The following is a 16,201-nucleotide window of genomic DNA, read 5'->3' on the forward strand; positions in this document are numbered from 1 at the left end:
AGGCTTTGTGTTCAACAAGTTAAAGTAGTCCTTCATGGTTAAGTACTGTGAACTTATAATCTTTCACTTGACAAATAATAACTGTGTTGATAGCCTCATTCCACTTAATTCTACCTGTCAAATGGGCAGAGCAATATTGAAGTTAGAGTGATGAGATAGAATTATTATTTAAGAATCCTGCTTGATCTCCAGCATGTGTATTTGACTCCAGATAGGTGGAGAGGAAACTAAACTTTTAGCCAGATGGAAGTTTATTAATTTACCGTAGGAAGTATAACCATTAAGGAAACTAGAGTCTCGGGGCTAGTGAATTCTCCATGGAGGAAGGAATCTGGAAAACCAGATTTATAGTCATGTAGTTTCTAGGTGGGCCTGGAGTCAGAAGAGGGCCTCACTGACATTGGCTGGTATCATCCAGCTGAGAAAGCCTTATGTATTGTGTCTGTTGTCAAGTGAGGTTGCCGTGCAGACCAGAAAATTAAGTATTGATCAGAGCATATTTTTCTTGGGTTTTGCTTGAGATCCAGAAAGTCTCTTACTGTCGAAGTTCTTTTTCTAGGTGACATTTTGATTGTGTTGATGACAGTTCATCTAGGACAGTACACTGAAGTGAACTGGGTGTAAGGTTTCTCAGTTATTCGGAGACCACTCTGAAGACAGCCCAGGTGATTTTGTAAAACTTCTCAGCCACTTTTTATAGATCCTTGCTTAAGGATGCTGTCTCCTAAAACAACCTTTTTTTTTTTTTAAGCACATGTAGAATTCTCTCTAATTTAATTCGCAGAAGTTCAGTTTATCTTATCACTATCCATCAGAAGTAGATATTATCTCAGTGACACTTAGAAAGAAACTGATACTTAGAAGTTAAATGATTCCAGAATCTCACAGTAAATATAAGTGGCAGACTCAAGAACCAAATCTCAATTTTCTATCTCTAATATTTTCTGCTATACCCCTTAAATTACTATCATTTTATGAAAAAGATAAAGTAATAGAAAGCAGTTGTTTTATATTTTACTATCTTGGACAATTAAGAGTCATAGTAGGGCTTCCCTGGTGGCACAGTGGTTGAGAGTCCGCCTGCCGATGGAGGGGACACGGGTTCGTGCCCCGGTCTGGGAAGATCCCACATGCCGCAGAGCGGCTGGGCCCGTGAGCCCATGGCCGTTGAGCCTGCGCGTCCGGAGCCTGTGCTCCGCAACGGGAGAGGCCACAACAGTGAGAGGCCCGCGTACCGGAAAACAAAAACAAAAAAAACTAAAAAAAAAAGAGTAATAGTAAATGTAATTAATTTAGAGTTTACTAATACAGTTTAAGATTGTGTCTACATGTTATGCTAATGCTTACCTTTGTAACTCTCTTTTATAAGTTGGGTATAGCCAATTATTTTTATATGGTCAAGACAAATGAAATTAGGTGCATTCTTTCTTAAAGGAGCAATACATATTTTAGCATCTTTGAAATACATTAAACTTACTTAAATGTAATCAGAGCTCAACACAGATGATACTGGTTCTTAAAATAGTCACTATAAAAAGTTACTCTTTAGTACAAAACATGTGGCAAGTGCTATCTTTATTAGCCCAGTACAATTTATATATCCATAAAATATAATAAATCAATTTCCTTTAGAATTTCTGTGATTTTTGATGTTCACCAATTCTTTCTTTCCCTTTTACCCAGCTCCTGCAGTGAGATTTAACAAAACATTATTAAACTGTATGCCATTTGTTAAGTTTCAGATGAGGATACAATTTTGGTTTTTATTACATATTTAAATTTTTTCTGCCCTCCCTTATTTGGATATATGTTGCTGGTTGCTCAGATCTTTTTGTGCGTATATATTTCACATGCTGTAAATCCATTTAACAGTAATTCACTGGCATTTTACTCCCCAGAAGCTCAGATCCAGCCTTCCTTTCATCCCGACAGCTCGTGTTTTCACTTGGATTGTTTCCTGGTTTGATGAACCTCTTCCTAAGCTCAGTTCCCTCTGCCAGCCTGCAGTGCACTCATGTTATCCCCTTTGTTAAAACCATTTGGTAAATAATTCCTAATCATATCACAATAAAGCCTGAGATCCTTAGCCTGTTTCCAGTTAAGATTTGTATGTCTATTGTATTCAATAGTAGCAAGACCCTAATCAGAAACCAAAGTTAGCACGATCACGGGCAACCATGAGAAAGGAAGTGGTGTTCCAAATAGTCCAATCTTCTCCCAGTTTTTTGGTCACTAGTCAAACAAAGAAATTGCTTTAAAATTCTCTGTGGTACATGAATTTTCCCAAATGCCCTCTCTCTGTATGCACATGTAACATAAGGATTTGTTTTATAAGTAAATGACAAATATAGAGTTAATTAATTCTAAGCTGATTTCAAGTGAAGGTGTAACATGGTGATGACATAGTGGTGGCTTAAATCAGCGCTAAGTATTGTTTTTCAAAATATATTTAAAGTAGAAGGTGCTATTTATTATAGTTAATGAGCAAAGTTACGTTAGTGGCAGTCAGCATACATTAAAAATGACATAACCAGTGGTCTAAAAAGAAACAAGAAATAAGTAGTATAAAATCTATCAGGTATATTTATAAAGGCAGCTGTTACATGAGAAACAAGTTTAATTGCACTTTCTGTTAGTTACACATCTAGTTTGATGGTGCGTGAGAACAGATGGGGGGAGGATGGTAGAAACGGGATTTTGATTCTATTCATACGCTCCAGGTGCTTTCTTGGCTCTTTTAATCCTGATCTTTACTGTATGGCCACTTTGAAGAAAAAATTTTGTCTGGACCCCTATTTTTAGCTTTTCATTGTAAACATGCACTCTTTGGTGTAATTGGAAGTTTATGTGTTCCTGTGAGGAATAACAGCCAGCAGTCTCCTGAACAATTCAGGATTTAGAATGTACTCCCTAAATTGAGGAATTCACATTTACTTTGAAGGCCGAACCAAGTTCGAAATACTTACTGTAGTTTTTTAGATAGTAGTAGAAACACCTCTCTAGATCTCCTAGATATCTATGATTCAGGTGGGCAGCTGGGAGGTGGCAGATGGTGTATTCAGTGTGGCGTTAACACTCAAACATAAAATATATGCATGGGGATTATTAACTAAAATTCCTCTGTGGACATATGCCCCTTTATACACATATAAATATAATGACACATATACATATAAAGATAACTGTAAAAGCTGTTACATAGTTTTTCAACAACAAAGCAGAACACTAACGATGTACATTTTTTTCTTGTTTTAGAAGGCTTGCATCAAATCTCCAGCCTTTGAAAGTGGTAAACATGTAAAGTAATGTGATAGGAAAAACATTTAAGATGTGGTTTTTTGTGGTGGGGAAGATAATCAGCAGGTGTAGCCCATTTGAAATGTCACGGAGTGGATTATTAGGCCCCTGGGAAAGCGATTGGATGCTACCTGCTTCTGCCAGCTCAGCCTTTGTCCTGCAGTCCCTGTTCTGGCCTTGAAATTTCTGGTTCGCTCAAGTTCTGACCCCCCAAATACCTTTAGGTATGGAAATGGGTAATAGAACTTTTTGTTTTTTAAGTTTAGAGCATTAGCAATGTTGAGAAGGTTGAAAAACTTTTTAAAAACAGGTTTGTGGGCTTCCCTGGTGGCGCAGTGGTTAAGAATCCACCTGCCAATGCAGGGGACGCGGGTTCAAGCCCTGGTCTGGGAAGATCCTACATGCCGCGGAGCAGCTAAGCCCGTGCGCCACAACTACTGAGCCTGTGCTCTAGAGCCCGCGAGCCACAACTACTGAGCCCACACACGCCACAACTACTGAAACCCATGCGCCTAGAGGCCGTGGTCCGCATCAAGAGAAGCCACTGCAATGAGAAGCCCGCACATCGCAACAAAGAGTAGCCCCCACTCGCTGCAACTAGAGAAAGCCCTTGGCACAGCAACAAAGACCCAACTCAGCCAAAAATAAATAAATAAATGAATAAATAAATTTATTTTAAAAAAACAGGTTTGTACTTGTGCAGTAGAGCTCATGTAATGCTTAAGCCGTGAAAGATACTGTTGATGTTTTTAAAATAACTGTGAACAGGCATTTTTTACAGCCCGTTCCGTTCTTCATTTCAAATTGGTTATTTTTATTTAAAGGTATATGGCTGTGCAGCGGGTATCCTTTTACTGAATTATACACATTTAAATTTCACCAGACTCATTTGTATCTGTCTTGACTGTAGAGACAGAAGAATAATGAACACGTACAGAGTAGTCGTGATGCTAATACCTAAGCGAGTATTTTCCTCACTACTCGTGTGCACATAATCTTCTAAAATCTTAGGATGAGTTTTTATTGGCACCATTTGAGCAGGTCTTGAAAATTTTATTCTTTATCGTGGTCTTAGAATACCTTGAAGAAGAAAATGGACATTAACTGCCACTCTGCAACCCTCGCTTGGTCTTCAGGATGAGCCTATCAGGAAGTGTGATGACAAGCAGAGTCTCGTGGTTCAGACTTGCCCGTTCACATGGCAGAGAAGTGACCAAATGATACCTGATGTCAAGTCTGTCAGGACCAGGGCCTGGACTTGCTTTGTCATGCTGGACGTTTAAGTTATACTTTAATTTTTGAGGCATATTCAGAGCATCTTGTTTTGACATCCTTGGAATCTTCTCAGATTTTAGTCAAACGAAATTAGAAAATGTATTATTTAGCAATATGATTTTAAAGTAAAATATCCCCTTTTTAGAAAGCTTAGTTTTTCAGCAGTCACACTGAATATGAATGCCAGGTATTCTGATGGGTACTGTGGAATATTCAGGCCAATCCAGTGGAAAAAGTGGCAAATTGAGTGCGTTGTATTACTGTGAAGCACCTTCTGTGATCGAGGGGAGAATTTGCTCTGGGGCAGAGTGGCTGACCAGTGGCTTTCCTGCAGGGAGGCGTCTCTGCTGCCTGAGCTCTGGCGCCTGGTGTGAGGCCGTGATCTGGGGGGCAGGGACTGTAGGACAGTAGAGAAACATTTGTCCCTCCCCTGCTGCTTGATACCTTTTTGGTTTTTCTTAGGAAGCTTGGAATATTCCTCTTAGACTTTTGTGTTGAGAAAGAGAACGAGGAATACAAAGGGGGCCCTTGGGGATCAGAGGATCCACATTAAATTGCTGTCCTGCTCGTGAGAGGAAGGTGCTTCTCTGTTAAATGGCATGTTTTCCTGCCAGAAGCAGAGGCTGTCTGTCCAGCTGGGCATTGAGCCATCCGGAGGGACATGCTGAACTGTAGGGGAAGGGAGGAGAGGGTTGGGATAAAATAGAACCTAATGCTACTTTTCAGAAATCCATGGGACAAGTGGTTTTCATAAACAAGTATTTCCGTAGACTTCCTTTACTAGATATATGTATAAAGGACTTCGTAAACTAATGGAAACAATGTATTTGGATAAAATAGTATGGAGTCTCACACAAGTAACCAGTCTGCCGATTTCTCTTTAAAAGTTACTTTTTTTGTTTTTTTGAAGGAGAAAAGTAAGTGATTTCTTTTTAAATTCAAGCTATAATGCTGTCTAAAATTCAGACAGTACGCAAATCAGTAAATAATGATTTTTCTGTATTTCTTTATAAGCAGCGGCCATATTTTCAATAGCATTCTTAAAAAGAAAAAAAAGCTCAAAAAAATCTCTCAGTTGGATTCTTAGAAAAGAATGCTAACCACATCTGATTACTTTCTTCATTCTTCATCAGGAAAACTTTGTCTGTTTTGTTTTAGGATGTGTCTGGCATTCCAGGTTAAAATGCTTTTTCTATTTCAATTACACTGAACTAGCCAATATAATTTTTTACACCTAAGAGCTGGGGTTACATTGGTGGCATTCACTTTTAAAAATATGTCATATTAGTTGATAATTTAAACTATATTAAGGTGATTGCAAGAGTGGGCTTTGGAGATAGGCCTAGATTTCAATCTTGTCTCTAACACTGATAATTAGTCTTGGTTAATAACCTTTTAGGTCAAGTATTAATAGTCTATTTCAAGAGAGAAACTACCTCACCCTAGTCCTTTATTTGCTTTTATAGATCAGTGTACTGTCACCCGGACCTACCTGTTCCTTCACAAGTTCTGGTTCTTTAGTGCCGCCTACTACTTTGGTAACTGGGCCTTTCTTGGGGTAAGTACAGGTGTCCCAGGGATGCTGTGACCATTAGTGGCCTGTTTTGGTCACAGCAATGCTATTGGGTTTTAAATTTGGTGCTTTCTGGATGACTTCAGGTTTGAGAAATAACATACAGCTCGTTTACATTTGCAGGTGTTCGTGATTGGGTTGATTGTCTCCTGCTGTAAAGGGAAGAAGTCGGTCATTGAGGGGGTAGATGAGGCTGACTCAGACCTGAGTGATGAGGAACCCTCTGTCTGACGGCTTCTGTTGCACAGGTTTACTAAGGTGACTCTGCATCTCTTGTGCATTTGTAAAGTGTCAAGCTAACCTTAGGATGTGAACTGACTAGCTTTCATCAAAAATGGGAGCATGGCTATTAAAAAAAACCTATATTTTTTATGTTTTCTGAAGTAACATTATTGTATCATAGATTAACATTTTAAATTGCTATAATAATACTATGTAAATATAAAAGTACCAGCCTTGTGAGGGAATGTTTGTGGAAATTTTTTTTTCCTCTAGTGTATGATAGTGTTGAATTGATTAAAAATCTTCCAGAATTAATATTCCCTTTGGTCACTTTTTTAAAACATAATAAATCACTTGTATCTGTGCCTTTGGGTCTCTAGAGTACTGTGGAATTTTCAAGTGTCTATATCTGATTGTTGAAAAATAATATTCACAGTATAGCTGATAAATAAATGTTATTCCACTATGCAGCTTGTTTTCTATTTTCTACATTAAATCACTAGCGCCATTGAAGTAGGTTTCATGAACAGATTTCAGGCTGCCTGGTGTGCCAAGGTGTATTATATTGTTCAGATATTAGTCCATTAGATATCTTATCACCTCTACAGTATTTAAGGCATATACATTGTTATAGATAACCTCAAAAGTTGTATTCCAACATAAATGGGAATATTGTCAAGAATAAGTAATCCTGAAAAAAATCAGTGTACTGATCAGTTTAAGATATATGACATCATATTTTAGCTTTAAAGATATTTTCTCATTCTAAAGATTTAGAATTTGCAAAAGATATAGGGAAAGCTATGTACTATCAATAGGGTATTTTGAAGGCATTCTGGATACTGAGATCCTAGTTTACTAACACAGGCAAATTAGAACTCATGAAAAGCACATATTTTGATCCTTGAAGTAGAATATCATTAAGTTTCTGGAAAAGACTTAGGAATTAACAACCATCTCCCATTCCGTTCATCTCTCTCTTAATTTTTGTGTCACTTTGCTCTCATTCTTTGTCTCTGGATAGACCTCCACACCCTTCAAAGGTTTGGCACCTTTGATGTTATTCACCAAGATTCCATTCCCTTCTGTTCTTATTTCACATTTTCTTTTTGGACAATCTCATACACCCTCAGTTTCCAAACTTTTACTTACCTGTTAACTAGAAATTACTACTTCAATTACAGCATGTTGATAATTGAACTCCTCGTTTTTCTGGTCATACCAAACCTCCTTCTTTATTCATTTTTTTGACAGATGGCACTGGCACATACCTGGTTGCCAAAACCAAAACTCAAGCAGACCTCCTTATCTCCTGTGTGTACCTGGCCCATCACTAATCAGGCCATGTTGATCTCTGCTTAACTGTCCTTCCATTTTCCCTCTTCTCCATTCTTACTGTGTTACAGACTGAGTTGTGTTCCCCTCTGCCGCCACAGAAAAACTTCCCTATTGAAGTCCTAACCCCTAGTAACTGAGACTCTGACTGTATCTGGAGATTGGGTCTTTAAAGAGGTAATTAGGTGGCACCCTGATCCAGTATGACGGGTGCCCTTATAAGAAGAGGAGGAGACATCGGGGATGTGTGTGCATAGAGAAAAGGCCACGTGAGGACCTGCAGGCCAAGGGGAGAGGCCTCTGGAGAACCCGACCCTGCCGGCACCTTGATCGTGGACTTCCAGCCACCAGAACTGTGAGAAAATAGGTTTCAGTTGTTTATGCCCCCCAGTCTGTGGTATTTTGTTATAGCAGCCCAAGCCTTCTAACGCACACTGCTTCTTAATTTCCTCACTGGGCTTTCTGCTGAGTCCCAACTCCTTTCAGTCTTTCCTTGACAGTGAAAACACAAATCAGATGATGACATTTCTTTGCTGTGAAAAGCTTTCCGTTATTTCAGAATGAAATTCATAGCTTTCATGTGACATCTAAGGCTGTTCTGGTGTGTGTCCTACCTACCTATCCAGTTTTCACTGCCATCCCCACAGATGTCTCACCATTATCCAAACAGCTCTGATTTCTCACATCCCCACTCTGCTGAACTGTCCCTTCTGCCTGTGACACACTTCCCCTCCTCTTGTCTCCTAAGAGAATCCTTACTCTTCAGATCTCAGCCGTGACGTTATCTGGTCAGTTACCCGCCCTAGTCTCCTAGGCACAGTTAGGTGCTGTCTTTTCCCTGCCCACAGGGCTCCCTGTACAGTGTGTTGTGACTGTTACCTTCAGGGCTGCTTCCTCTGGGCTGCAAGTCCTTGAACACATATCTCGTCGTTCAACTTTGACCCTGGTGTCAGAGCAGCTCCCTGCACTTGGAAAGCACTCAGTTGGCAGGCGAATTTGCTAATTCAAAGCTTTATGGGAAAAGAATCAAGATGCTGGAATAGAAGGACGTGGAGTTCACCTCCTCCCACAAATACATCAAAAATACTCATACATGTGGACAGTTCTCACAGAATACCTACTGAACGGTGGCAGAATATCAGGCACCCAAAATTGCAAGAAAGATCTCCACATAACTGGGTAGGACGAAAAAGAAAAGAAATTGGGATGGGACCTGCGCCCCTAGGTGGGAGCTGTGAACGAGCAGAAGTTCCCACATCCTGGGAAGACCCTTCACTGGCAGAGAGATCAGCCAGGACAGAAAGGGAGCTTCAGAGGCTTGGAGGAGAGCGCAACAGCAAGTTGACAGCAGGCAGAACAGAAAGAGAGCTGCATAGATGGTCCATGCCGTTGCCCTGCACATGCCAGCCTGAGACTTGTTCGCTGTTGCGTGTGGGTCCGAGTGCTAAACTCGGACTTTAGAGGACAGACCCAGGGAGAGGGCTGGTGTTGGCTGTGCAGAGACAGCTTGAAGGGGCTGGCGTGTGGTATGGCTGCAACCAGGGGTGTACACGGAAGAAGCTTGGGCCTGCCATAGAAGTGAAGCGCTTTCATTAAGTGGTGCATGAAGGGAGGGGCCATACAGGCTACAAAGGGATGTTCCCTCATAAAAACAACCCTCCAAGAACACAGTTTCTCCTAAACTCATAGAATCAGAAATATAAGTAAAATGAAGAAGCAGAGGAACTACTCCCAATTAAAAGATCAGGAGAATTCCCCTGAAAGAACAATGAAACAGACCTTTCCAGACACCAAGTTTAAAAAAGATAACGAAAATACAGAAGGAATTAAAGTTTATTGAGGGAATCCCCTGGTGGTCCAGTGGTTAGGACTCTGCATGCTTTCACTGCTGAGGGCCCATGTTCAATGCAGGGATCTAAGATCCCACAAGCTACGTGGTGCAGCCAAAAAAAAAAAAAAAAAGATTATTGATAGAAATGCAAATTACTGTAAAAAGGAACTAGAAACCATAAAGAAGAGCCTAGAAAAATTAGAAAACTCATTTCCGACACAAAAGCAGAGCTAAAGGCAATGAATAGCAGATTGAATAATGCAGAAGAACGAATAAGTGATCTGGAAGATAGAATAATGGAAATCACGCAATCAAAATAACAGAAAGAGGGCTTCCCTGGTGGCACAGTGGTTGAGAGTCCGCCTGCCGATGCAGGGGACACGGGTTCGTGCCCTGGTCCGGGAAGATCCCATGTGCCACGGAGTGGCTGGGCCCATGAGCCATGGCTGCTGAGCCTGTGCATCCAGAGCCTGTGCTCCGCAACGGGAGAAGCCACAACAGTAAGAGGCCCACATATCGCAAAACAAACAAACAAAAAAACAGAAAGGCAAATGGAAAAAAAAAATGAAAGCAATATAAGAGACCTATGGAATAATATAAAGTGAACCAATCTATGCATAATAGGGATCCCAGGAGAAGAAAGAGAAAAGGGGTTCAAAAATGTATTTGAAGACATGGCTGAAAACTTCCCAAACCTAAAGAAGGAAATATGTCCAAGTACAAGGCGTACAGAGGGTCCCAAATACCAAATCAAATGGCAAATGTTTAAAGATGAAGAGAGGATTCTAAAGGCAGAAAGAGAAAAACAGAGTTAATTGCGAGGGAACCCCTATAAGGCTACCAGCTGATTTCTCTACAGAAACTTTGCAGGCCAGAAGGGAGTGGCATGATATAGGGAAAAATCTGCAACCTAGGATACTCTACCCAGCAAGATTATCATTTAGAATAGAAAAAGAGACAAAGAATTTCTCAGACGAGCAAAAGCTAAAAGAATACAGCAATACTAAACCTATCCTAAAATAAATCTTGAAAGGTCTTTTCTAAATAAAAAGGAGCAAGAATCTATAGCAAAGAGAAAAATCACAATTGGAAAGTAACTCACTTAAATAAGCCAGTACACAGATTAAAAAGTAAAAAATCAAAACATTTTTGCTAAAGTGATGATAACCGCAATGAAGAAGGATAAACATGAAGATGTAAAAGAGGACGTCTAAATCATAAAATGTGGGAGAGGAGAGTAAGAACCTGTAGATTTTTTTTTTAGAATGTGTTTGAGCCTATATGACTACCAGTCTAAAGCAAGTAGATATAAGATGGGCTTGACATACTTGAAAAACAGTAATCAGAAATCAAAGGCATACAATAGAATCATAAAAATCAAAAAGAAGAAAACAAGCATAATACAAAAGAAAATCATCAAACCACAATAGGAATAACAAAAAGAAAAAGAAAGGAAGAAGAAATAAAAAATCAACTGGTAAACAAGGTTTAAAATGGCAATAAATACATATAGAATAAGTACAATAATTACTTTAAATGTCAGTGGACTAAATGTTCCAATCAAAAGTCATAGAGTGACAGATAAAAAAACTAGAGCCTACAATATGCTACCTACATGAGACCCACTTTAGGGCAAAGCACACATAGGTTGAAAGTATCAGAATAGAAAAAGATCTTTCATGGAAATGGAAATGACAAGAAAACGGGGATCACAGTACTCATATAAGACAAAAGAGACTTTAAAACAAAGGCCATAAAGATAAAGAAGGACAGTATATAATGATAACAGGATCAATAGAAGAAGAGGATATTACACTCATTAATATATATGCACCCAAATACATAAAACAAACACTAACAGACATAAAGAAATTGACGGAATACAATAATAGTAGGAGACTTTAACACCCCACTCACATCAATTGCCAGATCTTCTAGACAGAACATCAATAAAGCAAGAGATCCTAAATTATCTAATAGAACAGCTAGACTTAATTGATATTTTCAGCACATTACATCCCCCCAAAACAGAATACACATTCTCTTCAAGTGTACATGGAACATTCTCTAAGATTGACCACATAACAGAGCACAAAACAAGCCTCAACAAATTTAAGAGGATAGAAATTATTTCAAGCATCTTTTCTGACCACAATTGCATGAAACTAGAAATCAATGACAGAGAAAGAAATGAGAAAAAAACAATTACAAAGAGTCTAAACAATATGCTACTAAAAAACCAATGGGTAAATGATGAAATCAAAGAGGAAATTTAAAAATACCTTGAGACTAATGGCAATGAAAACAACCATACAAAAATCTATGGGATGCAGCAAAAGCAGTTCTTAGAGGGAAGTTCATAGCCATACAGGCCTTTTTCAAGAAACAAGAAAAACCTCAAATAAACAAACTAACCTACCACCTAAAAGAATTAGAAAAAGAAGAACAAACAAAACCTAAAATCAGAAGGAAGGAAATAATAACAATCAGAGAAGAAATAAATAAATAGAGATTTTTTGTAAATAGAAAAAATCAGTAAAATTCAGATCTGGTTCTTTGAAAGGGTAAACAAAATCGACAACTTCTGGCCAGCCTCACCAAGAGAAAAGAGACAAGACCCAAATAAACAAAATAAGAATGAAAGAAGAGAAATAACAACTGATACCACAAAAAACAAAACAAAACAATACTTATATGCCAACAAATTAGACAACCTAGAAGAAATGGACAAGTTTCTAGAAACATATGCTCCACCAAAACTGAATAAAGAAAAAAAAAAGTAGTTTGAACAGATCGATAACTAGAAGTGAAATAGAATCTGTAAAAAAAAAAAACCCAAAGCAAACAAACAAAAAATCAAATGCCTACAAACAAAAGTCCAGGACCAGATGGCTTCACAGACCAATCCTACCAAAAATACAAAGAACTTATACCAATCCTTCTCAAACTCTTCCAAAAGATTGAGGAGGAAGGAACACTCCCAAAGACATTCTATGACGCCACCACCACCCTGATACCAAAACCAGACAAAAACACTACCAAAAAAGAAAATTACAGGCCAATATCTTTGATGAATGTAGATGCAAAAATTCTCAACAAAATATTAGTAAACTGAATCCAACAACACATAAAAGAGATCATATACCACGAGCAAGTTAGATTCATCCCGGGGTCACAGGATGGTTCAACATATGCAATTCAATCAGTGTGATACACCACATCAACAAAAGAAAATACAAAAACCACATGATCATCTCAATAGATTCAGAAAAAGTATTTGATAAAATTCAACATCCATTCATGATAGAAACTCTTACCAAAGTAGGCATAGAGGGAACATATCTCAACATAATAAAAGCTATTTATGACAAACCCACTGCCAACATAATACTCAGTGGTGAAAAGCTGAAAGCCTTCTTGCTAAAATCTGGAAAAAGACAGGATGCCCACACTCACCACTTTTATTCAACATAGTTTTGGAAGTCCTAGCCACAGCAATCAGACAAGAAAAAGAAACAAAAGGAATCCAAATTGGAAAAGAAGTAAAACTGTCACTGTTTGCAGATGATGTGATGCAATACATAGGAAATCCTAAAGACACGACCAGATAAATACTAGAGCTCATCAATGAACTTGTTAAAGTTACTGGATACAAAATTAATATACAGAAGTCTGTGGCATTTGTATAAACTGCCAATTTCTGTTATCAGAAAGAGAAATTAAGGAAAAAATCCCATTTACCATTTCATGAAAAAGAATAAAATAACTAGTAATAAACCTACCTAATGAGGCAAAAGACCTGTACTCCAAAAACTATAAGTCACTTATGAAAGAATTTGAAGATGACACAAACAGATGGTTTGATATACCATGTTCTTGGATTAGAAGAATCAATATTATTAAGATGACTATAATACCCAAGGCAGTCTACAGATTCAGTGCAATCCCCATCAAATTACCAATGGCATTTTTCACAGAACTAGAACAAAAAATTTTTTCATTTGTGTGGAAACACAAAAGACCCCAAATCACCAAAACAATCTTGAGAAAGAAGACCAGAGCTGGAGGAATCATGCTTGCTGACTTCAGACTACCGTATAAAGCTACAGTCATCAAAACTGTATGATACTGGCACAAACAGACACATACATAATGGAACAGGATAGGAAGCCCAGAAATAAACCCACACACTTATGGTCAATTAATCTATGACAAAGGAGGCAAGAATATACAATGGAGAAAAGACAGTCTCTTCAGTAATGGTGCTGGGTAAACTGGACAGCTTCAGGTAAAAACATGAAATTACAACATTCTCTAACACCATACAGAAAAATAAACACAACGTGGATTAAAGACTTACGTTTGTAAGACTGGATACTGTAAAACTGCTAGAGGCAGAACACTCTTTGACATAAATTGCAACAATTTTTTTCTGGATCCATCTCCTAGAGTAATGAAAATAAAAGCAAAAATAAAGAAATGGGACCTAATTAAACCTAAAAGCTTTTGCACAGCAAAGGAAACCATAAACAAAACAAAAAGACAACCCACAGAATGGGAGAAAATATTTGCAAATCATGCTACAAACAAGGGATTAATTTCCAATATATATAAATAGCTCATACAGCTTAATGTCAAAAAAACAAACAACCCAATCAAAAAATGGACAGAAGGGCTAAATATACATTTCTCCAAAGAATACACACTGATGGCCAACAGGCACATGAAAAGATGCTCAATATCGCTTACTATTAGAGAAATGCAAATCAAAACTACCATGAGGTACCACCTCACAGCAGTCAGAATGGCCATCATTAAAAAATATAGAAATAATAAATGCTGCAGAGGATGTGGAGAAAAAGGAACTCTACCACACTGTTGGTGGGAATGTAAATTGGTGCAGCCACTATGGAGAATGGTATGGAAGTTACTTAAAAAAAACCTAAAAGTAGAGTTACCCTACGATCCAGCACTCCCACTCCTGGGCATATTCTGGAGAAAACTCTAATTTGAAAAGATACAGGCACCCCAGTGTTCATAGCAGCATTATTTACAATAGCCAAGACATGGAAGCAACCCAGGTGTCCATAGACAGATGAATGGATTAAGATGTGGTACGTATATACAATGGAATATTATTCAGCCCTAAAAAAGAATAAAATAATGCAATTTACAGGAACATGGATGGACTTAGAGATTATCATATTAAGTGAAGTAAATCGGGCAAAGACAAATACCATACGATATAATATATGTGGAATCTAAAAAAAAATGATATAAATGAACAAATTTATAAAACAGAAATATTATCACAGACATAGAAAGCAAACTTATGGTTACCAAACAGGATAGTGAGAGGGGGAGGAGATAAATTAGGAGTTTGCGATTAACAGATACACACTACTATATATAATATAGGTAAACAACAAGGTCCTACTGTATAGCACAGGGAGCCATATTCAGTATCTTGTAATAACCTATAATGGAAAAGAATCTGAAAAAAATATATGCATATGTTTAACTGAATTACTTTGCTGTACACCTGAAACTAACACAACATTGTAAGTCAACTATATAGTTCAATAAAAAAAATCATTTTGCTAAAGGTGGTTTTACTAAACGAAAGGTTGGCTAATGACATAAAATTTATAAAACTACAGAAGGGGGACTGGTAAACTATGTGAAAAAGAATTTTCTTCAAATGCTTTTAGCATGTTGTTTCATAGTTTTTTCATGATTAAACATAACTTTTTCAGTTTAAAGGTGATATGAACTTGTAAAAGAATTCAAGCAATTCAGAGGTTTTAACTGACCTAGAGAAATAATAAATACAATATGCAGTGATCTCTGAATTTATTTGATGAGGGATTTGTTTGTCCTGTATCTTCTCATATGGAGCCCAGGGGGAGAAATTATGGACAATATTATGTCTACATTACCTTCCACTTCCAATATTTGTGTCCTATTTCTCTCTTTTGGTCAAAGAGAATTATAAATGTGACTCCAGAGTTGAAAATTGTGAATACAGTTGTCACTTGGTATCTGCAGGGGATTGGATCCAGGACACCCCCAGTGGATACCAAAATTTATGGATGTTCAAGTCCCATGTGTAAAATGGTGGAATGTTTGAATATAACCTACCCACATCCTTCCATTTCCTTTAAATTTTCTCTGGATTACTTATAATACGTAATACAATGTAAATGTTATGTAAACAGTTGCTAGTGCACTGGAAGTTCAAGTTTTGCTTTTTTGGAACTTTCTGGAATATTTTCTTTCTGAACATTTTTAACCCCTGGTTAGTTTAATCTGTGGACGTGAGACCCTTGGATATGGAGGACCAACTCTACTAGTGATTATTCCTCTCTCTGTCACAATTTCTTCATTTGTAAAATTGGAATAATAATATTATCCCCTTCATGGGATTACTGGAGACACAAAATCAGTATAAAATTCTTAGTTTAGTGTCTGTTAGGTGATAAATTCTCAATATTTATTAGCTATTTTTGTTTTTATTTCTAAGGTGCTTTCCTTTATTTAATAATGCTCTTTAATAATCAGGGCTCCAAAAACTTTATATTCAAGAAATATTCCTGTAATCCCACCTCTAGTTTAAGTACCTAGTAGATTCAAAAACCAACATTTAATCATATTATGAGAGCTCAGAG

The 16,201-nt window shown here is 37.7% G+C and overlaps 1 protein-coding gene across 2 annotated transcripts in view; it reads left to right on the forward strand.

Annotated features, from left to right (window-relative positions):
• LMBRD1 (LMBR1 domain containing 1) overlaps positions 1–6,826 on the forward strand; it is a 114,095-nt gene extending 107,269 nt beyond the window's left edge. For both annotated transcript variants that reach the window (XM_082855785.1, XM_082855786.1), the window contains exons 15-16: positions 6,039–6,130; positions 6,269–6,826. In XM_082855785.1, the coding sequence (XP_082711911.1) occupies positions 6,039–6,130; positions 6,269–6,376 (200 nt within the window). In that variant the 3' untranslated portion in view covers positions 6,377–6,826. The remainder of the gene's footprint in view (positions 1–6,038; positions 6,131–6,268) is intronic.
• Positions 6,827–16,201: the final 9,375 nt, after the last annotated feature.

Source organism: Leucopleurus acutus, assembly GCF_964270905.1.
Source record: "Leucopleurus acutus genome assembly, chromosome: 15".
NCBI lineage: Eukaryota > Metazoa > Chordata > Mammalia > Artiodactyla > Delphinidae > Leucopleurus > Leucopleurus acutus.